This window comes from Alligator mississippiensis, chromosome 3 (genome assembly GCF_030867095.1).
Source record: "Alligator mississippiensis isolate rAllMis1 chromosome 3, rAllMis1, whole genome shotgun sequence".
Classification (NCBI taxonomy): Eukaryota; Metazoa; Chordata; order Crocodylia; family Alligatoridae; genus Alligator; species Alligator mississippiensis.
Genome location: NC_081826.1, coordinates 12,835,456 through 12,854,687, shown reverse-complemented (window position 1 = coordinate 12,854,687; position 19,232 = coordinate 12,835,456). Strand labels below are relative to the sequence as shown.

The 19,232-nt window shown below is 45.4% G+C and overlaps 1 protein-coding gene across 3 annotated transcripts in view; it reads right to left on the bottom strand.

The window, feature by feature from the left end:
• Positions 1-19,232, bottom strand: part of ZFAT (zinc finger and AT-hook domain containing) — a 209,111-nt gene that overhangs the window by 51,172 nt on the left and 138,707 nt on the right. For all 3 annotated transcript variants that reach the window (XM_019481784.2, XM_019481783.2, XM_014611508.3), the window contains 3 exons: positions 16,726-16,813; positions 6,472-6,621; positions 4,661-4,834 (listed from right to left, as the gene is read on the bottom strand). In XM_019481784.2, the coding sequence (XP_019337329.1) occupies positions 4,661-4,834; positions 6,472-6,621; positions 16,726-16,813 (412 nt within the window). The remainder of the gene's footprint in view (positions 1-4,660; positions 4,835-6,471; positions 6,622-16,725; positions 16,814-19,232) is intronic.

Below are 19,232 nucleotides of genomic sequence, written 5' to 3'. Positions count from 1 at the left end.
AATTGTAGGGAAGAGAATACAAATAACTAATAACAAATGCTGAGTTAGCAATGCAAGATTACAGCCGGAGTCACAAGACTAAGTGTCAAAACACTGTAAAAGCCAACTGAACTAGCTCAAGACAGGTACAGACAGTTAAGATAGATATCCTGGAGGTTAAAGATTCCCTATTTTATTAGAGAAAAGTTTTCAACTAGTAATGATCACACCTCAGTTCAACCTCCCAGGCTATGATACAGGATAACCTATGGGTGACCCCCAGCCATGAGAGTGCCTGCGCAATAGTAGAACAAAGTCTATATGCATGCAAAATGTTATGATAACCACTAATTATAATAGGCAAAACAACAACAAAGGTGTAACAATGATATGCAGCAAAGGAAATGGTGATTCGCCATGACATAAGCATGACAAAAGGAAGAAATTAGAACATGGGGCGGGGTATACACATTTATATGTTGCTTTCCACTAAGTTCTGCACATGTGCCCCTCCTGCCCAGGTCCAGACAGCTGTCCTGGGTATTGGAGGTTGGTCTCCTGAATGGGTGTACCAAAAGAGATTTTTGGGGCCAATACCACTATCAGATTTTTAAGGAAGCAATTTCTGATACAGCGTGGAGAGCTGCCTCCACCTGGTAAGTCTGTTGTGGTGGAAGCGGAGGGGGAAGGGAAGGGGCATGGGGGGGGGCAGATCAATGCCCCCCACAGTGAGGGAGGGGGCAGGCACTGCCCAGCTGGGGTGGGGGCAGCTCCTGCTGCAGTGCGCACCCCAGGAGGGCACGGGGTGGGGGGGGCGTGTACCCCCCTGATCATCATGGGGCGGGTGGGTAGACTGCAGCTGACAGCAGGGCCCGGGGCTGCACTGGGCTCCTTTTCACTGGGGACTGGGCTCAGGGCGGGGCTACGGAGAGGGCCGTAGCGACCCCCAATTTTGGCATAGCTCCGCCCTAGCACCACCACCGTAACGCGCCCAGCGCAGCCTAGTGTGTGGGGGGAGGCAGGGGTTGAGCCGCTTGTCGCTTGAGGCTTTGCAAAAGGTAAAATGGACTAGGCTGGAACACTCGGCTCTCTATCACTCCGTGTCCCATTACTCTCTAGGTTTCTGGGTTTTTTTCCCTCATCTTCCACTTGTGCAAGTGACTTTCTCTGTTTTCTTTGTTCCTCCATTATCATTGTCCTCTATATGATACAACATATTCAAAAGCATGCAGGGATTTCCCCCTTACGATAGGATACCCATGCTTTATTTATTCAAGCTATTTGAAACATTTGTTAAAATGACCCAAAGTCAAAGAGGGATAAGTCACATTTGCTCCAGTTGATCATAAAACAGGCCTGGTTCCTTTAAATTCTGAATTTGTTCATTAAAACTGCAAATGTTTTATACTGGAAATGACAGCTTCCATAAAACACAGCTAAGAGAAATCTTCAGACTAATTTTGCTACCTAATTAAAATAATGAAAATCAGCTTCTCTGTTACATTTCTAATCATAAACAGTAATAAGCCTCGACTATTGAACTGCTTTCTGTCATGTCACTCCTGAGAGGAATAAAAGTAGATAGAAAACCACTTTATATTCCACTAGTTAAACTGACCCTGCAGAGCTGATATTTGAACAAAAAATGCCTGAAGTCATAAGCCACAAAGACAAGACAAGGAAATAGCAGAAGCATTTTTTCAAATTAATTTTCTTTAGTTGTGGAATAACTGAAGAACACCAGAGTGCCTTAGTAAGAACTTGGACTGCAGCTACCACGGGAATGGATACCATACAAGAGAACTGTTCAAGAGGCTGCACTGCCTCAAGCTATCCATCATACAGTACACCCCTGGCTAACAGAAATTTGATCCTACTTGCCACCAGTGTGTGAAGTATGTGTAGAGTTTATGGCAACAAGTTTAAAGAAGGGCATGATTCAAACCTCCGAGAGGCTTCCTATGTATGATGTGAAATCCTGATGAAACAGAATTTCACCCTTAAAATTCTTTTTGGAGTGAAAAAGAAAAAGCAAGTAACAAAGAGAAAAAGCCTAGACCCATTCATACCACTGGGAAGCCGAGCAACAGCCAAAGCAGCAAGGCAGCCTACTCCAGGGGAAGATGGCAGTCTACACTAGACTTAGTTAAAATGTTCTCACACCACATTTTTAAATCCAAGTCCAGATACATCCAAAGCCACTGGGCACATATACACGTGCAGCAAGGCTGCTTCAATGAGCTGTAATTACAGTATGTCAGAGCATACTTGATTAATTAAGTCTGCTGAAGTGTGGTAATTACCATGCTCCAGCACTCTCTGACATCATGTGTATCAGTGTCCCCATGCTGAAAAATGGTGGTGGGGGCACTTTAAATAAAGCTCGTTCGATTAGCTTTAGTTAAAGCACCCCACCACCATGTTTGAGCATGGGGACGCTGATACATGTGACGTTCCAGGCGCTTTAATTAGAGTGGCTCTCAATTAAGCCTCTTTGGAGCGGCTCTTAATTTAAGTGCCCCCTTCCCCAACTTCTAGAGCACGTCTAATAAATGCCCTTTATGATTACATGCCCTTTGGCTGCAATGATCTAGTTAGGGATGGTCCTGCTTTGAGGAGGAGGTTGGACCAGATGACCTCCTGAGGTCTCTTTCAACCCTAACTTTCTGTGATTCTATGATTTAAATCCAATCATGACTCATGATTCTCCAATTCTGTCCAATTCTGTTTCATCAGGATTTCATGCCATTGGACTTAAAGTCCAAAACTTTCTATGATTCTATGCTCTTAGTTTCAAGTTGGCAAAATAGTCACAATCCAGTGATACAATCACTTACTTGTACATGTGAATGAGCTGGAACTGAACGATCTGCTTTGCAAACACAAAGAGCATTTTTAAATCCACATTTTATTATTTATGTATGAAAATAATTGCATCTAAACTTTGTGAATGAAAATACAAAGGTAGATTGTGAGATTAAACCACAAAGGCCAAAAAAGAAAGGCTGAAAGAAATATCTGCTCAGATCTAATAACCACTTATACAGGGTATGCGCATGCTCTCAAAACTAGAAAATGCTTCTTTGTTAATCGCACCTCGTAATTTCCTTTTGACTGAAGTATGTGAACAAAATCAACATGAGCTGCAGAAGACAGGGCATTTGTGTGCACGTGCCCGATGTCTGTTTACCAACCAACTGCTATACTCCCAACTCAGCCAAGGAAAAGGACACACGTAGACCAGAGAAAACACTTCAAGGACACTCTCAAGGCACATGTTAAGTAAGGCATTGACATCACAAATTGAGAAAAAGTAGCTTGGGACAGAGCTATGTGGCAATGCCTTGTGAAAGAAGGTACATCTTACTTTGAGGAAAACAGTCTTGGCCTGGAGGCAGAAAAATGTCAGAAACAGAAAGAAAGGAAACAAGACCAAGAAATCCATGGTTCGACCCTCCCTTTAACCACCACCTGTGCCATCTACCAGACACTGTGGGTCTAGGATCAGCCTTTTTAGCCATCAATGGACATATCTACAACCCTTAACTTGACTCATGAGAGTGATTATCCTCGACTATGAGCGATCGCTACCACCGATGTGAACAAAAACTGATGAATTAACATGACTGTTCAGAGGGGTTTCATTTGATGCATACAGTCACTGCCTTGATTCAAAGCAGAGCTGCAATGTTTCATGAAGTGTGTCTCCTAACAGTTCTACCATTAATTCAAATACACTGGGGGTCCTAAGAGCACAGTTTTTAAAAGGAAAACATGGTCATTTCATGATTTACTTACACTAGTTAATTTAAGAAGAACTGTATATTTCTTAAGAACATTTGTTTGTGTCTGAAATACAATTCTGCCATTGTGAGAGGTATGGTGTACCCTGGAAATGAAAACCTAAAAAGGGAGATGGAAAGGGAGCTAAACATGAATATCAGATGTTTAAGAAGATAATACTAATTCGTTACTCAAAAAGTAAAAGTGATATTCAAAACCTGATAAAGAAAGGAATGAATAAGATTTGACGATTCTTCAATCAACTGTAACATATAAGCACTCACTGAGCAAGCTCCAAAAATGCAATGCAAAGCAATGATCCTAATTCACTTTGTGCCTACTTCAAAAAATACCAAGAAAGTAAATTTCATATTTTGAAATTAAAAAAAAAAAATGTAACAAAAATGTTAAAATATTGTTTTGATTATGGAGTTAATTTTTGCAACCCACATTTTCTATGTGAGAGTATATACTTTACATTTTTAAACCTTAAACTTTGTTACATTCCATATTTGAAGAGTATTTCTCTCATGTTTTTTTTTTTTTTACATCAGTCACTGCATTACCCTCCCATAAAAAAGGAGTCGGCAACCCTTCCACCTGTCAGACTCCCATGCTCTGTGCGTGGAGTTCTGTATGCCTGAGATAAAGCCAAACCAGCATTTTAGATCAAATCTTTAGTAGTCAGCACCCTTTCCGTTTATGGAAGTTAAGCATGCAATGTTTTCAGTGGCTCTGTATCTCAACATTTTCTCTTGTCAATAAAGAAAATCCATTTCTGAGCACGCTCCCTAATGACAGGAAAACTGCATCATCATCACCATCATAACTGTATTAACATTTAGACAACAGCTAGCATCTGAGCGTGTGAGCTTTGGGTTATAAAACATGCACTCACCATCAGCGGTATGGAGGAGTTTATGGCTCTTCAAAGTGCCCTTTGATTTGAACTTTTTCCCGCACATGTCACATAGGTGAGTTTTCTCCGTGCTGTGGCGATTCATATGAGCTTTCAGATTACTCTTGCTGCGAGTGGCATAATCGCAAAGAGAACATTTGAATGGCTTGATACCTAGCAACAGGGAAGAAAAAGAAATTATATGACTGAGGAGGTGAAATGTCTAAACTGTGAAATTAGTGGAGAGAAAAACTGCTTAAATTAGTTGAACTACAAGGGAAATGGGGCAATTTTTTTTTTTCAAATTTGGATTCTGCAATTTAGAATCTAAATCTGTAATTAGGATTACAACCAAGTGACAGGATTTTCAAAGATGCTGAACCTCTGCCGTACATATTAACCTAACTAAAAGAACTGAGTACTCAGAAAGTTAGATAGATTTACCAGATTCAGGTCCCTGATTTAGGCATATAGACCTGAATATGTAGGACTAACTCCCTGTTGACTTTGTTGTTTCAAGACAGATCTCCCCCACACCCTCCTCATACAATTGTTTAGTTGGATAGTAATCACATTTTCTAGGAGGCCAGAAACTATCTTACCTAGGTGACATGCTGCCTGTTGTCCTGAAAGGGTAATTTTGGAGTTACCTAGGCTCCCAATGGGAGACTACACAATGACCAAACATATAATTTAATAAAGGCAAAGTGGAGGGATCCATTGTGCTACTCTAAATGCCTATAGTACCAACATGGCCCTAGTACTTTGGAATCAACTGTACTGAAATTCTTATGTTTTTTATCTACAGAAGATTTGGTATAGGATGGAAAATACACATTTGAAGTCACAATCAATAATGATACATGACATATTAACTGACTGAAGTGTTTAAGTGATATTATTTCCTAGACCATCACCGCGACATTCAAGAGGCAAGGATTCCCCTGGGTGATATCTTCTATTGGACCAACTGCATGGCTGGGAGAAACATACCTGTCTGAAACCACTAAGAAGCAGAAAGGCTTCCATCTACTTGGTAAAAACAGTTTTAAAAGCCAGCTTGGGGTTCTGTAAAACTTCCATAGGGACAGCTCCATTCCCAAAATTTGTTGCCAGCACATTTTGGAAATTTTTATAAGCAACTTGCACAACTTTGGATAAAAAAAAAAAAAATCAGAACTGTTTTATGCTTCTCACCACCTTTTACCTTCACTCTAGTCATTGTGCACACACCACCTAATTTAATTGCTCAGGTAAGTCATTACTATGATCAAATGTGACTGGATATCATTTGTTTGATTAATAAATTTCCATCTTAAGCATTTCTGGACAAGTGCAAAGGGAGTTGTAAGTATGATGAATAACTGCAAAAGACTGGGTTTAGTTAAGACTTTATTATGAATTTAGTTACATGCACCTTGCCCACACTTATTTTAAAAAACAATGCTTTCTGTATTAACAGAAATTAATTCATTCATAAACCAAGGGGGATCAGAAACTTACTCATTTTTGCATTAGTCCTGACCTGTCTGTTGAGGTTGAGAATCACATGACATGCAGTTCTGTGTGATTGAGAACCCAACACACTGGTTTATTTAACCTTTCCTTAAGTTCAAATTAAAGTAATTTGTTAAACCACAGCTATAAACTTTCAGACTCTCTTTTAGGCAGTGGAGCATGTACAGAGAACTAGACAAATGTGAACAGGATGGAAATGTCATTCACTTTCAGTGTATTATTTAGTATATTAAGATAACACAGGCAAGGAATACAAAAGATAAATAATGTGAGTTTAAAGTTTATGTTGCTACCTTCATGAGCCCAAATATGACGCTGAAGATCTGAGCCATTCTTCATGAAATAAAAATCACAATAGGGGCATTTCACAGCTCGCTTTCCAATTAGCCCTTTAAGCTGAACCCTCCTACCAAGAACCTTTGAGATGGTATTCATTGAAACCTCTAGAAAAAAAAAATGAGAAAGAAAAGTTGCTTCAGGCTGCAGTGAATTTATTCCAGTTTATAATGAATAAAACATTGTAGATCTACATCATTCCTCTTTGCATGTTTTAACTAGTTATATAGTGCCCCCTGCCCTTCCCCCAAGAAAACAGCCGTATTAATTTATGGTCTTTTCTTGAATTGGCCACTGACTTCTGTGCTCTGTGTTCCTCTCTCTGCCAGTGATAAATTAAAGCCCAGGGGCACCACAGACTCAGAAGTCATTTTCCAGCTTAAAAATAAATTCCTGAGGATTAAGAGGTAACAAGGCAATGTTTGGACCCAAATATTTATTATTCTCAGTATCTTCAAATGGGCTTACAATATTTGTTAAAGACTTCACTAGAGATTTTCAGAGAATCTCTGCATTTGAGGATTCTTTTCACTTCAATTAGAATTATGGTCATTCGGCACCTCTAAAATCATGCCCTTCATTTTGAAAGAAAAAAATTAAAGGCCTAAAGCACCAAAACCGGTGTCAAAACAACTTTAACTGACCAGGTTTCATACAAAAATGTGAGTTGTCTCAACTGTACATGAGCAGACATTTTCTCACATGCTTTATTTGCTCCCTGCTCTTTTGCCCCCATGCCCAAACCTTACAACCAGCATAGATGGCTTTAGAGAACCTCTAAGCATGCAGTGGAGCAAGTGGGCCTTAACAGGCATAGTGAGGGTTGTAGCTTACAATTTTGGTCTCAGATTCTTGAAACAGGATTTAGAAAGATTTGTAGGTGCCTAAGTCCATGGATGTGGGAAAAACAGTGGATGTGGTGTACCTTCACTTTAGCAAGGCTTTTGATAGGGTCTCCCACAGCATTCTTGCAAGCAAGCTAAGGAAGTATGGGCTGAATAAATGGACTGTAAGGTGGATAGGAAACTGGCTGGACCGTCTGGCTCAATAGGAAGTGATCAATGGCTCAATGTCTACTTGGCAGCCAGTATCAAGTGGAGCGCCCCAGGGGCTGGGCCAGAGGCCGGTTTTGGTCAATATCTTCATTAACAATCTAGACGATGGGATGGAGTGCACCTTCAGCAGTTTCACAGATGACGCCAAGCTGGGGGGAGTAGTGGATATACTGAAGGGTTGGACCAGGATTCAGAGTAACCTAGACAAATTGGAGGACTGGGCCAAAAGGAATCTCATAAGGCTCAGCAAGGGCAAGTACAAAGTCCTGCACTTAGGACAGAGCAATCCCATGCACCGGGACAGGCCAGGGGCTGACTGGCTGGGCAGCAGCTCTGCAGAAAAGGACCTGGGGGTACAGTGGACAATAAGCTGAATATGAGCCAGCAGTGTGCCCTTGTTGCCAAGAAGGCTAATGGCATCCAGGGCTGCATTGGTAGGTGTGTTAGCAGTAGGTCAAGGAAAGTGATTATTCCCCTCTATTCTGCATTGATGAGGCCACATCTCGAGTACTGTGTTCAGCTTTGGTCCCCACCACAACAGAAAGGATGCAGACAATTTGGAGAGAGTCCAGCGGAGGTCAACAAAAATGGTGCGGGGGCTGGAGGACATGACTTCTGAGGAGAGGCTGAGGGAAGTGGGCAGATTTATTATGCAGAAGACTGAGGGGGGATTTGATAGCAGTCTTCAACTACCTCTAGGGTGGTTCCAAAGAGGATGGAGCTGGACTCTTCTCAGCGGTGGCAGACAATAGCACAAGGACCAATGGTCTCAAGTTGCAGCAAGGGAAGTTTAGGTTGGATATCAGGAAAAACTCTCTCACTAGGATAGTGGTGAAGCACTGGAACAGTGTTACCTAGAGAGGTGCTGGAATCTCCATCCTTGGAGATTAATGCTCAACAAAGCACTGACCTGGATGATCTGGTTGGTTTATCTGCCTGCATTGAGCGGGGGTTGGACTAGATGACCTCCTGAGGTTCCTTCCAACCCTCATTTTCTATCATTCTACGTTCATTTTGGACCTAGCCTCTAGAGTGAAATCCTAGACCTACCAAAGTCCGTGAGAGTAGGGGGACGCTGATAAAGATTTTCTTGGCTGATACAGATAGCCAATTATTAGTCAACCCTATCACCTGATACTGATCCGATAGCCAATTTACAGGAATGCAGCCAGGCAGCGTAGAGAGCAGCATCCTGTCAGTAAATCAGGAGGGGAAGGGGCAGATTGAGGCCCCCACAGTAAGGGAAGGAGTAGGGCAGGGGCAGGCACTACCCAGCTAGGGTGGTAAATGCAACCTTGGGACCAGGAGAGGGAAGCAGTCACGGGCAGCTTGTCCAGGGTGTGCAGGGGCCTTGGGAGGCTATAACCACCCCAAAATTCGCTGTAGCTCCCACCCCTGTAGCCACCCCTCCCAGCACCACCACCCGCCCTGATCCTGGCACACCCCACACCCAGCTCTGGCCCAGCCCCCTGCCAGGAATAGGCTGGCACAGGCCCTGACTCCAAGCCCAAAGCAGGCAGAGGCAGGGAGCTGCTCCCTTTCGCCCCCCTCCCTACCCTCTGTGCCCCTGGATGAGCTGCTCGCGGCTCCATCCTGCTCCTGGCCCTAGGGTTGCATCCACCACCCTGGCTGGGCAGCACCAGCACTTGCCCCTGCCCCAGCCCCTCCCTCACCATGGGAGCCTCAATCTGCCCCCCCATGCCCCTCCCTCCCCCAAACCCTTTATCCCCCACAGACTTACCTCCAGGGCACTGCTCTCCAAGCTGCCAGGCTATATTCCTGGCCGCATGCATGTTATGGTTGCATATATGCATGTTGCATTTATTGGTGACATTATCGGCTACACCAGCCAAAAAAAGCCGATGGCCGGTAATGTTAATTTTCCTTTTATCAGTGTTGATCCGATATGTGACCGATATATTGGTGCAGCGGGTGCACCTCTACAAGGGAGTTCTGTCTTACTGATTCCACTAGAACCAGTATTTTGCCTTTGCTGCCTGAAAATGTGGAATACAAGATAGTGCTAACTGGACTGACCAAAGTAGCACATTTTCTGCTTACTGAACCAAAAACAAAGGCAAGGCAAGAGGCAGGCTGAATGCCATCAGAGGCAAAAAGGAAGGAGAAGCTGCCAGAAATAGTGTTTTTCATGATAAATAAGAAATGGGCTCAGTTTAAATTAATTTTTGATATGTTCTTTTAAAACTCAATTTCTTTGAACATTATCAATTTTTGCCTTTCATCTTTATTCTCTCGTTTTTGCATTTTTAAAAACAATTGCCTTCATTCACTTGAAGGACTTGCCACTTTATGCTATCAAATCTCTAGTACCACTTAAAAGAAAATGAGTTTAGTAGAAATATGCTTATGACCCCCCCCAAAAAAATCCTTACTGGTCACAAGGAGAAGGTACCTAGGGAAAAGCTATGCACATATTCTCCTTTAAAAATACTTTGTGTGCGTGTGTGTGTCTTAGATTACAAAAAGTAATGTGAATCTTAGATGTAGGGTTTGTTTTTTTTCTCCCTATAGAACTATAGTTTCTCTGCTTTGTTTCTGCTAACTTGTATTAAAATGAGTTTCACATCAATGGAAAATAGATAAAAAAATACATTGGAGATTTTCAACCTTGCTTATTCCTTATCAGATATGCACCACCCCCAGTGAGGTAGCACTTTACAGGTGACCAAAAAGGCTCACCATCCCATAGACAAACACAAGCCAACAATTCAGACTAAGTGGATGAGCTTCCATGCAAGTGGGTTCCCTTAAATTTCTGTACATATTGTGCTCAAATATATATTTGGGCACAATCATTTGTATATTTTGATGTACATATTTTTCATATAAGTTTTTATATTGAGACCCCTTCAGGGTTGAAATGATGAGTAAAAAAGTTTCTCTGCTGGACTTTGACATGGTCTAAGCACCACGTACAAGTATGTAAAGTAGGGCTCCAGTGCTATACTGATTCAGGATCCCTGCGCCCTGTATATTGCCCACAATACAAATTGACAACACAATGTAGATCAGTGGTGTTCAATCTCCAGCCCATGGAGCTGTGTCACATCTGGCCTATGGGCTCCTCACAGGTCTGGAAACATGGCAGAGGGAAGAGTTGGCAATTAATGCGGCCACTACTTCCCCATTAACAAATTAACAAGCTTTGTGGATCAGAAGACATGGCCCATGCGCTGAACCAGGTCTGCATGCACGGTTGCAGCATGGGGCCCGATCCAGTGCATGTGGAGCTGGGGCTAGGACAGTGGGTCCAATCCAGATGGCATCTGCATGCTGATGCCACACTGAATGAGGGCTATGGACTGATCCCATGCACCAGATCCAGGCTGCGGACTGACCCATAACAGTCATCTGGCCCAAAGCCTGGATGAGTTGGGCACCAATGATATAGACTATGAACATTGTTCGAGTTGAGGAAAATTTTGCTGAGGTTAGTGTTGAAAGCAAGATAATGACTCCTGCCAGCAGCAGAACATAAGAACTGCCATTTACTGAGTCCGAACATAGGTCCATCTCGTCCAAGATCCTGTGACCACAGGGGAGCACCACCGTTTTGCTGACTGCTGCTGGAGCTGCTGGACCAGGGATGAGCAGGAGCTCTACTGAGCTGCCGCAGGCTCCTGCTGTCCCCACCACCACCACCTTTGCCTGGATCTACAGCCCCCCTCCCCTCTCAGGGGGAAGGGAAACCTCCTGCCTTGCTCACCACCAGCCACTACTTACTGCTACAGCTACCTCCAGCTAAAGGGGACCTCACAGCACCAATGGCGCCTCTCCATCAAACATCATCAGCTTTCCAGCTGGCTGTTCCAACAGCACCCCGTGTCTACCCTTCTGCAGTGAATCCTATGCTCCACTCCCCGACTCCCAGTGTTTTTTGTATGACTGAGCAAGCCAGCAGCATACTATCCCACAGCCCTGACCCCAACCCCAGCTCCTCACACTCGTGCCTCAGACCCCTCCACACAGCCATTTCCCCCCCCCCCCCCCCGAATCCAGTTGGAGGAGGAACCCTGGACCCCACGCTGCAGCAAGCCATCCATTTCCACCTTGGCAGAGGGGAAGCACTTGGCTCCCCCTCCCGCAACTCACACAATCCCTTCCTACGTAGCCTCCCATGGCAGCACGAGAAGAAGCTGGCACACGATTGGCCCCCAAACAGGGGGCAGTCAATGAACTGGGAGAGATGCTTCATGGTGACCTCCAAACACTATGGCAAAGGTGTCTTCCACCTTGCCATGGAGGCCACTGCACAGGTGGTGGAGAAGGGGCTCACAGTGGGGGGCAAGCATATGTCCATCAAGCCCCTGGAAGAACTGGGGGTCTTGGCAGTCCTCAGCCCCTTTCCCCGTGCCTCCATAACTGTGTCTTCATGCTCTTTCTGCAAGACCTGGGGAACCTTCTCCCTGGTTACCACCCTTCTGCTGGAGTGCTGGAACCCAGCCTTCACATCCAATCCTTCTGCTGCCAGGCTAGCCTCCAGGTAAGGTGGGGGTGGGACCTTTATGCTCCCCTTCCAGAGGTCCCCCAACAAGATCTTCTACTCTGCGGAGGAGGTGAGGCGCTTCTGGTGCCCTCAGTCAGCAATGCAGAGCACCACAAACCCCTGGCAAGGAAAGGGGTGCCACCATCAGCAGCATCCCTAGCACCTCAACTCCAGCATTCAGCCTTCCCACAAGCTCATGTCACAGCCACTGGTGGGGTTACAGAGCAGAAGGACACGGGCAGGGGAGGGTGGTGAAGGGGTACACCTGCACCCACCACCACCCCTCCTAGTTCCACCCCACTCTTAGCACCCCAGGCCGACCCCTCTCCGGACCACTCCAAGGCTGAGTGGGTGCTGGTTCCATATGGGTGGCAATCTGGTGCCCAGAGCAAGGTGAAAAGCAAGGCCCAGGTGCAGCTTGGGTCCTATATGGAGAAAGCCCCTCTTTCACCACTAGGGCAGCCATCAGAGGACAGTTCGGTTGTCCTCTGTCCTCTACTGATACAAAACCAGACGCCTTTGTGTCCTCTATTTTGCTTTGAGGGGAAAAATAGAGGACATAAAGGCATTGGGTTTTGTATGGAGGAGACCCCCAACACTACTAGCTGTAACCTACCCCCATCAATGCAGGTGCTGAGACCCCGACCCCAGCTGCCCCTCGTCCTCTGACCACCTGGTGGAGACCAGAGCCCTAGGGAGGAATCACTTTCCCAGGGCTCTCAGGAGGGGACCATCAACCACCCAGGTGCCCAAACTCTCTCCTCTATCCCCAGTCGAAGTCAAACTCATCACGGATCCCAGCACATCCTGTGGCCCCAGTACAGATGGGGGAGAAGTAGGGTCCCTCATGAATATCTTCCGAACCTTGAGGGGGACCCTGAAGAGATCCTACTGCCAGTTTCCCTGCCATTCCCCATGCTACCTGTTTCCCTGCCCCAAGGGACTGCAGCTCCTCCTCTCTCAGTGTTGGGGGACATAGCGGACTGGGTACTTTGGGTGGTGCTCTGCTAGGGCTCTGCCCCACAGAGGCAGAGGGAGACAAATAAAACACACCCCAGCCACCAGCCAGGAGGAGCCCACCAAATGACAGGACCAGGAAAAGGATGATTGGGACTAAACACAAATAATCAAAAGGCCCAGGCCTGAATTGATTCAGTATTTGCAGGTAACTCTAAGCTCCATAGTCTGAACCAATAAACAAGTGAACAGACAGTGATAGCCAGTTTCTATTAGCAGGTAGCTGCTTACCTTGGGATCCTGAGCCCTCACAAGTGCCTGGTCCTCGACAGGGACTTTAATGTCACCCTCAAGGTGTAGGACTGCACTGGCAGGGAACAAAGCCAGCCCACCGGAGAGGTCCTCAGGGAGGTCATCACTGACCACTCCCTGGTGGACATTTGGTGTGACCACCACCCTGACGACACCACCACCTTCACCTTTACCTCTGTCAGGGTGGAGAAGCAGCAGACATGCCACCCCAGTTGTACCAAATCTACATGTCCATGCTAAACACTGCCCAAGTTCACACCTCTGATACTAGGCCAGCCCCCTTCAGCAACCACCATAGTATATTCTCAGGTCATGCTGCAGCCCAAGCACCCAGGGCCAGCCTACTGGCACTTCAACAACAGCCTACTGGAGGACATGGGATTTATGGCTTCCTTCAGGGAGTTCCGGATGGCCTGGTGTGGGCAGCAGCAGGCCTTTCCCTTGGCTTGAAGATGGTGGGATGTGGGGAAGGTGCATGTCAGTGGCTGTTACCACTACATCTGGAGGCACACCTGACAGTGGGAGGCAGCTAGAGAGCAGCTTAAGAGGGAAGTGCTGGAGCTGGCAAGGCATCTGGCTGCTAACCCAGAGAATCTGTCCCACTACAGAGTGTGTCCGGAGAGACAGGAAAAGCTCTGAGCTCTGGATGACTGCCACGCCCATGGTGCATTTGTCCGCTTGTGTGTCCAACTCCTCTGGGAGATGGACCACGGTTTCCACTTCTTCTATGTCCTAGAGAAGAAGAGGGGTGCCAAGAAGTACATCACTTGCATCCTGGTGGAGGATGGCATACCCTCACAAACCCCAGCAAACTGCAAGAAAGAGGGAGGGCTTTCTACGTAGAGCTCTACTTGCCGAATCTGACCTAAGCCAACAGCTGCCAGGTCCTGTAGAAAGGACTGCCATAAGGTCAGAGCAGGCAACTGGGACCAGATTAGAGAATCCTCTCATCCTGGCCAAGCTCTCAGAATCCCTCCGCCTGATGGCCACCAAAGTGCTGGGCATCATCAAGCTGACCTTGGAGTTCTGCTGTACCTTCTGGGAGGTCCTTGGCCTGGACCTTGCCGCGGTCTCAGCTGAGTCCAAAGGGCATGGGGAGCTCCCCCTGTCAAGAAGGAGGCCCGCCCTGACCCTGCTGCCCAGGAAGGGGAACCCCCACAACCTCAGGAACTGGCGCTCCTGTCTCACTCCTCTGTACAGACTATAAGGTCACAGTGAAAGCCATCTTGCTGCACCTGAGGCCTGTGCAGCTGGACCTTATTCATGCTGACCAGATGAATATGGTTTCAGGGCACTTTATCTTTGACAACATGCACCTGGTGTGCAACCTCTTTGAGCTTGCTCACAGGGATGGCCCGTCATTCAGCCTCCTGTCCTTTGACCAGGAGAAGGCAATTGACAGGGTGGATCATGGGTACCTCACAGGCACACTGAAGGCGCTCAGCTTTGGTCCCCGCTTCATGCTGTTTCTCCAGGTGCTGTACACCTCCACAGAGTGCTGGTGAAGCTCAACTGGATGCTGATGGAGTCCATCCGGTTTGGGATGGGAGTGCATCAAGGCAGTTCACGGTCATGCCAGCTTTACAATACTGCCCTCGAGCTGTTCCTCTGCCTCCTGCACAAGGGCTTCTTGCCTTCCAGGACCTGGGTGACCTGGCACAGGTGGAGGCCTGACAATCCATCTACTCACTGGCCTTCTTTGCTTGGGTCAACTTCATGAACAGCTCTGGTCTGACGATGGGTGACAGGTGGGTGATGGGTGACAGATGGGCTCACTCTTACCGGTACTCTAGTGGAGTGCAGGCTCACTGCTCTATCTGGGGTCTACTTGTTCCCCAGTTAGCTCTCCCCGTTGAAGAACTGGCACCAGCTAGAGGTTAGGGTGTCTGAGTGGCTGCAGGCATGGGTGTGCTTTTTACAATGTCTCTCCCTTTGTGGGAGGGCACTGGTCATCAACCAGCTGGTTCTATCCATGCTCTGGTACCACTTCAAACACCCTGGCCATGCCCCCAGAGCTCCTGGCCAGTCTCCGGGGACTGGAGTTCTTCTGGTCAGGATGGCACTAGGGCCACTGGGAGAGTAACCAAATTACTATGTTTTTAAAAGGTGTTAAATTTTGTATAGATCTGGTATTGTGTTTAATTTAAAAATATTAATTATAATGTGCTAGCTACCACATTTAGAACTAATAAATACTGGATATTTTTTTCACTATCATTTACATTGTTAGTATCACGGCCATCTCTGGTTCATACAAGCACAGAGGAGATACTAGCACACAGAACTGCAGAAGTGTGTTACTACAAACATTTTTCGTTTCAGTTTAAAGGGCTGGATCCAGGAAGGTTAAGAACAGGAGATCCAGGATTTCCCAAAAGAGGGCAATGGGAGCAGCAACCTGCACTGCAGGATTGGGACCCTACTCCCAGCCTCCTTCACCCCCACCAGTGTGGGCAGATTTTTTAAAGTCCCTAAATCTCCCCTCCCTTCCAGCTCAGAGGCAGCCCCCTCCCCTCCTTTTTCCCCTCTCCCCACCAGCCCCCCAGCCTGCTCCTTTGTCCCAGCTCCTTTGTCCACTGCTCAGAAGCGGGGAAGGTCCAGAGCCAGCTGGGCTACACGGAGGCTGGGCTCAGCTGGGGGGAAGACAGCAGCAACAGGGTAGCTGGAGAGTAGTTCCCCCTGCTGCCCAGTCCTGGAGCAGGCGCAGGGAAGGGAAACCACTGTCCATCTCTGCTCCCCTTGTCATCATCTCCAGATAAGCTCAGTCCCCAGGTAGTGAGCAGGAACAGATCTGGGGCTTCCTGTCATCAGGACAGTGGGAAAAGGTAGGTGGAAAGAAGGGGAAGAGAAGAGCCATGCCTTTGAACAAGAAGGGGAAGGGAGGGAAGATTTTCACCAGCTATAGGGACTTGAAAAATTCCCTAAGGGGGCCCCCATGGTGCAATGCAATCCAACCGAACAAGGGGTGCAGCCATGCCACTGCACCCCCTCTGGATCCATCCCTGGTTGCGAATATTCAACAGCCTCCTGAGCAAACCTTTTAAAAATACCTTTGCTACAACCACAAAAGTAGATCAGCTCGCTTCAATGAGACAAGTCTCGTGCTAATTTTTAGATATGTTTTTAAGTGCTTTGCTGAATTGAGGAAAGAATGGTCAATACCTTGCAGAGTATAGCCCATAAAAAGTACAAATCTATAACACACGCACAGTCTGTTCAGAATCCAATCACTAAAGATCTGCAGATTCTACCAATATTCTTATACTAATTAAGGCACATTAGAAACGTGTATTTTCTTGAAAGCCATCACATTAGATTGCTATTGCTTAGACACTCTTCTGTTGCAGTAGATTTAGAAATTGTATTGTGGTTTCTCTTACCAGGGTGGTTTGTCTTGATGTGCGATTTTATTAGTCGATCTTCAGAGAAAGATTTCTCACACACAGGACAGGAGTAACTCTTTTTGTCCTTAAAAAAAAAAAGCAGGGTGGGAGAGGAGATTATTTTAGTAGTGCACTGGTTCAATTGTTACCTCTCTTTACATACTGAAAAAACATACGGCTCCCAAAAAAGCAGTAAGCAAAAGTTTCAGGAAAAAACCCTAAAACCTAAAGCAGTTATCATTATGAAATACAGTGAGGGAAAATATAAATTACCGTAAAACGTCACTAAATCTGGGGTGATTCAGAGTTTTGATTTGTAGCACATGGAAAAGAAGTGTTTAAAATAAAAAAATATTAAATAAATTAAAGCATGATGATCTACCTTTACAGAATCAGGAGGTGAAAGAGTACTGAACAAGTCACATATCAGAAAGAAAGTTTTAGGATATGATGGGATTGGGGGCATTCATTTCCCCCACCCCCTCCATCATTTGATCAATCCATCCTTCTATGTCCAAAGGAATAAATCTCATTATGGCCTTAATTCTGCAGACAAACAGTAATACACCAAAATATAATGGAACATAATGTTTGACAGTGGCAGATGCCATTGCAAAATCAGGATGCACATTTTCTAAATTCTAGATTAATAGTCAGTATTATATGCATCATTAAAAAGTACTGTTCCACTGTTTCAAGGAAAGCAGAGGGAGCTGGCTGCACAGGACAGATGCAGAAAAATCAGTGAAGAGAAGCTGGAGCATAAAGCACCTGGACTATTGAGATGTCTGACCTTAACCCAAGGCAAGGAAGCATGTGTAACTGTTTAAGATTATGTCCAGATCTGTTTATTCTCTGCTGGCTAACATAAAGGGTTTTCAGAACCTCTACAATGCTGTTTTGTCTGCTGTCACAGAGATTATTTGTACACCAAATGGAACTCTGGAAAAGGATCAACTTTTCTAGCCCTAAGCTTAACTAGATAGGAAGTTCCTCCTCATCTCCAAGCTAAATTTCCTCTGCTGCAGCTAGATGCCATTGCTCCTAGTTCTGTCCCCTATGGTCATAGTGAAAAGCCCATATCCATCCTCTCTGTAATCACCCTTCTGGCATTTGAAGATTGTTATCAAATCCCCCCTCATGCTGTCTTCTACAGACTAAATAACTCTAGTTCTTTCAGCCTTTAATCATAAGTTTTGCCTCCAAGGCCCCCATTCATTTTTGTTGCTCTCTGCTAGACTCCTTGCAATCTGTCCATATCTTTCTTCAAAGGCCCAATACTGGACACGGTATTCTGAGTGAAGCCTCACCAGTGCCAAATAGAGCAAAGGAGTCACGTCCCTTGATCTGCAAGAGCCCTTTCTGTTAATACAACCCTGTATGCTGTTGGCTTCCCTCCCACCCCTGCCAAAAGCACACTGTTGCTTGATTCAGCTTGTGGGCCACTGTAACCCACAGATCCCTCTCTGCAGTACTGCAGCCTCGTCATTAATTCCCAAGTCTGTCTTTGTGTGTGCAATTTTTCTATTCCAAGTGCAGGATCTTGTATTTGGCCTTTGTGTGATTGATTTTAATGGGTATGGACTATACACAGCAAATCTATATGCATTTAAACAGGTTTCCATAACTGCATATAAAGAGAAGTATATATACATAACAGACAAACATATAAACTTTACGTAAAGTTGAAAATACCAAACCTGACATGTAAAATATATACTGGACAGAAAATTTTCAATGGAGAGTTACAGAACCAAAATGCTAGAGTCTACTTTCTGCCAAGAAAATTAACATCAAAGCCCTTCAGAAACAATACACAGTCAACATCTTTACCAAATTCTGTGGCATACAGTCTTTAAACAGGTGTTCTTTATAACCTCACATATGAATGCATGGTCTCAGCATGCAGTGCTGTCATACTACGCCTGTCAACAGCTAGAATCCTAAAATGAGTGCAGCTGAAGCCTAATCTTACAAAAACTGTTTGCCCAAGTCACTGTCATGGACTTTCACAGGGCTACATTACTGCTTCAGAGTCATCAAGAATATGCCTGTCACTACTTCAAGTCTGTCACATTGCTCGTCCTTCATTGTAACCCTATTACTCTCTCAGCCAGCACCTAAAAATTCCCCCATTACAAATAAAGCATTTCAGAGCACATACAGGTCACAAATGCAGAGTCCCAAAGAGGCCTCTCATGGCAGCTTGGACCCTGCAGAGTGCCCTTGCCACAGATGATGACAGAGGTGTTTTGAAGGACTCAGAGGCTATAATAATACCCTCACAGCATTCAAGATTTTCCTTTGGTAAGAATAAAACTAATTTATCCTATGCCTTATCAGTGTCCCTGCCTTTTAAATACCTTTGAAGATTTTCTGAAGGACACATACACAGGCAAAGTATTCTGTGAGATTGCTCTACATCTGTTAGAGACTGGAAATACAATACAATCAGCTATTTCAATTTCAAAATTATATCCAGTGTCCAAAATTTGCTTAAGCCT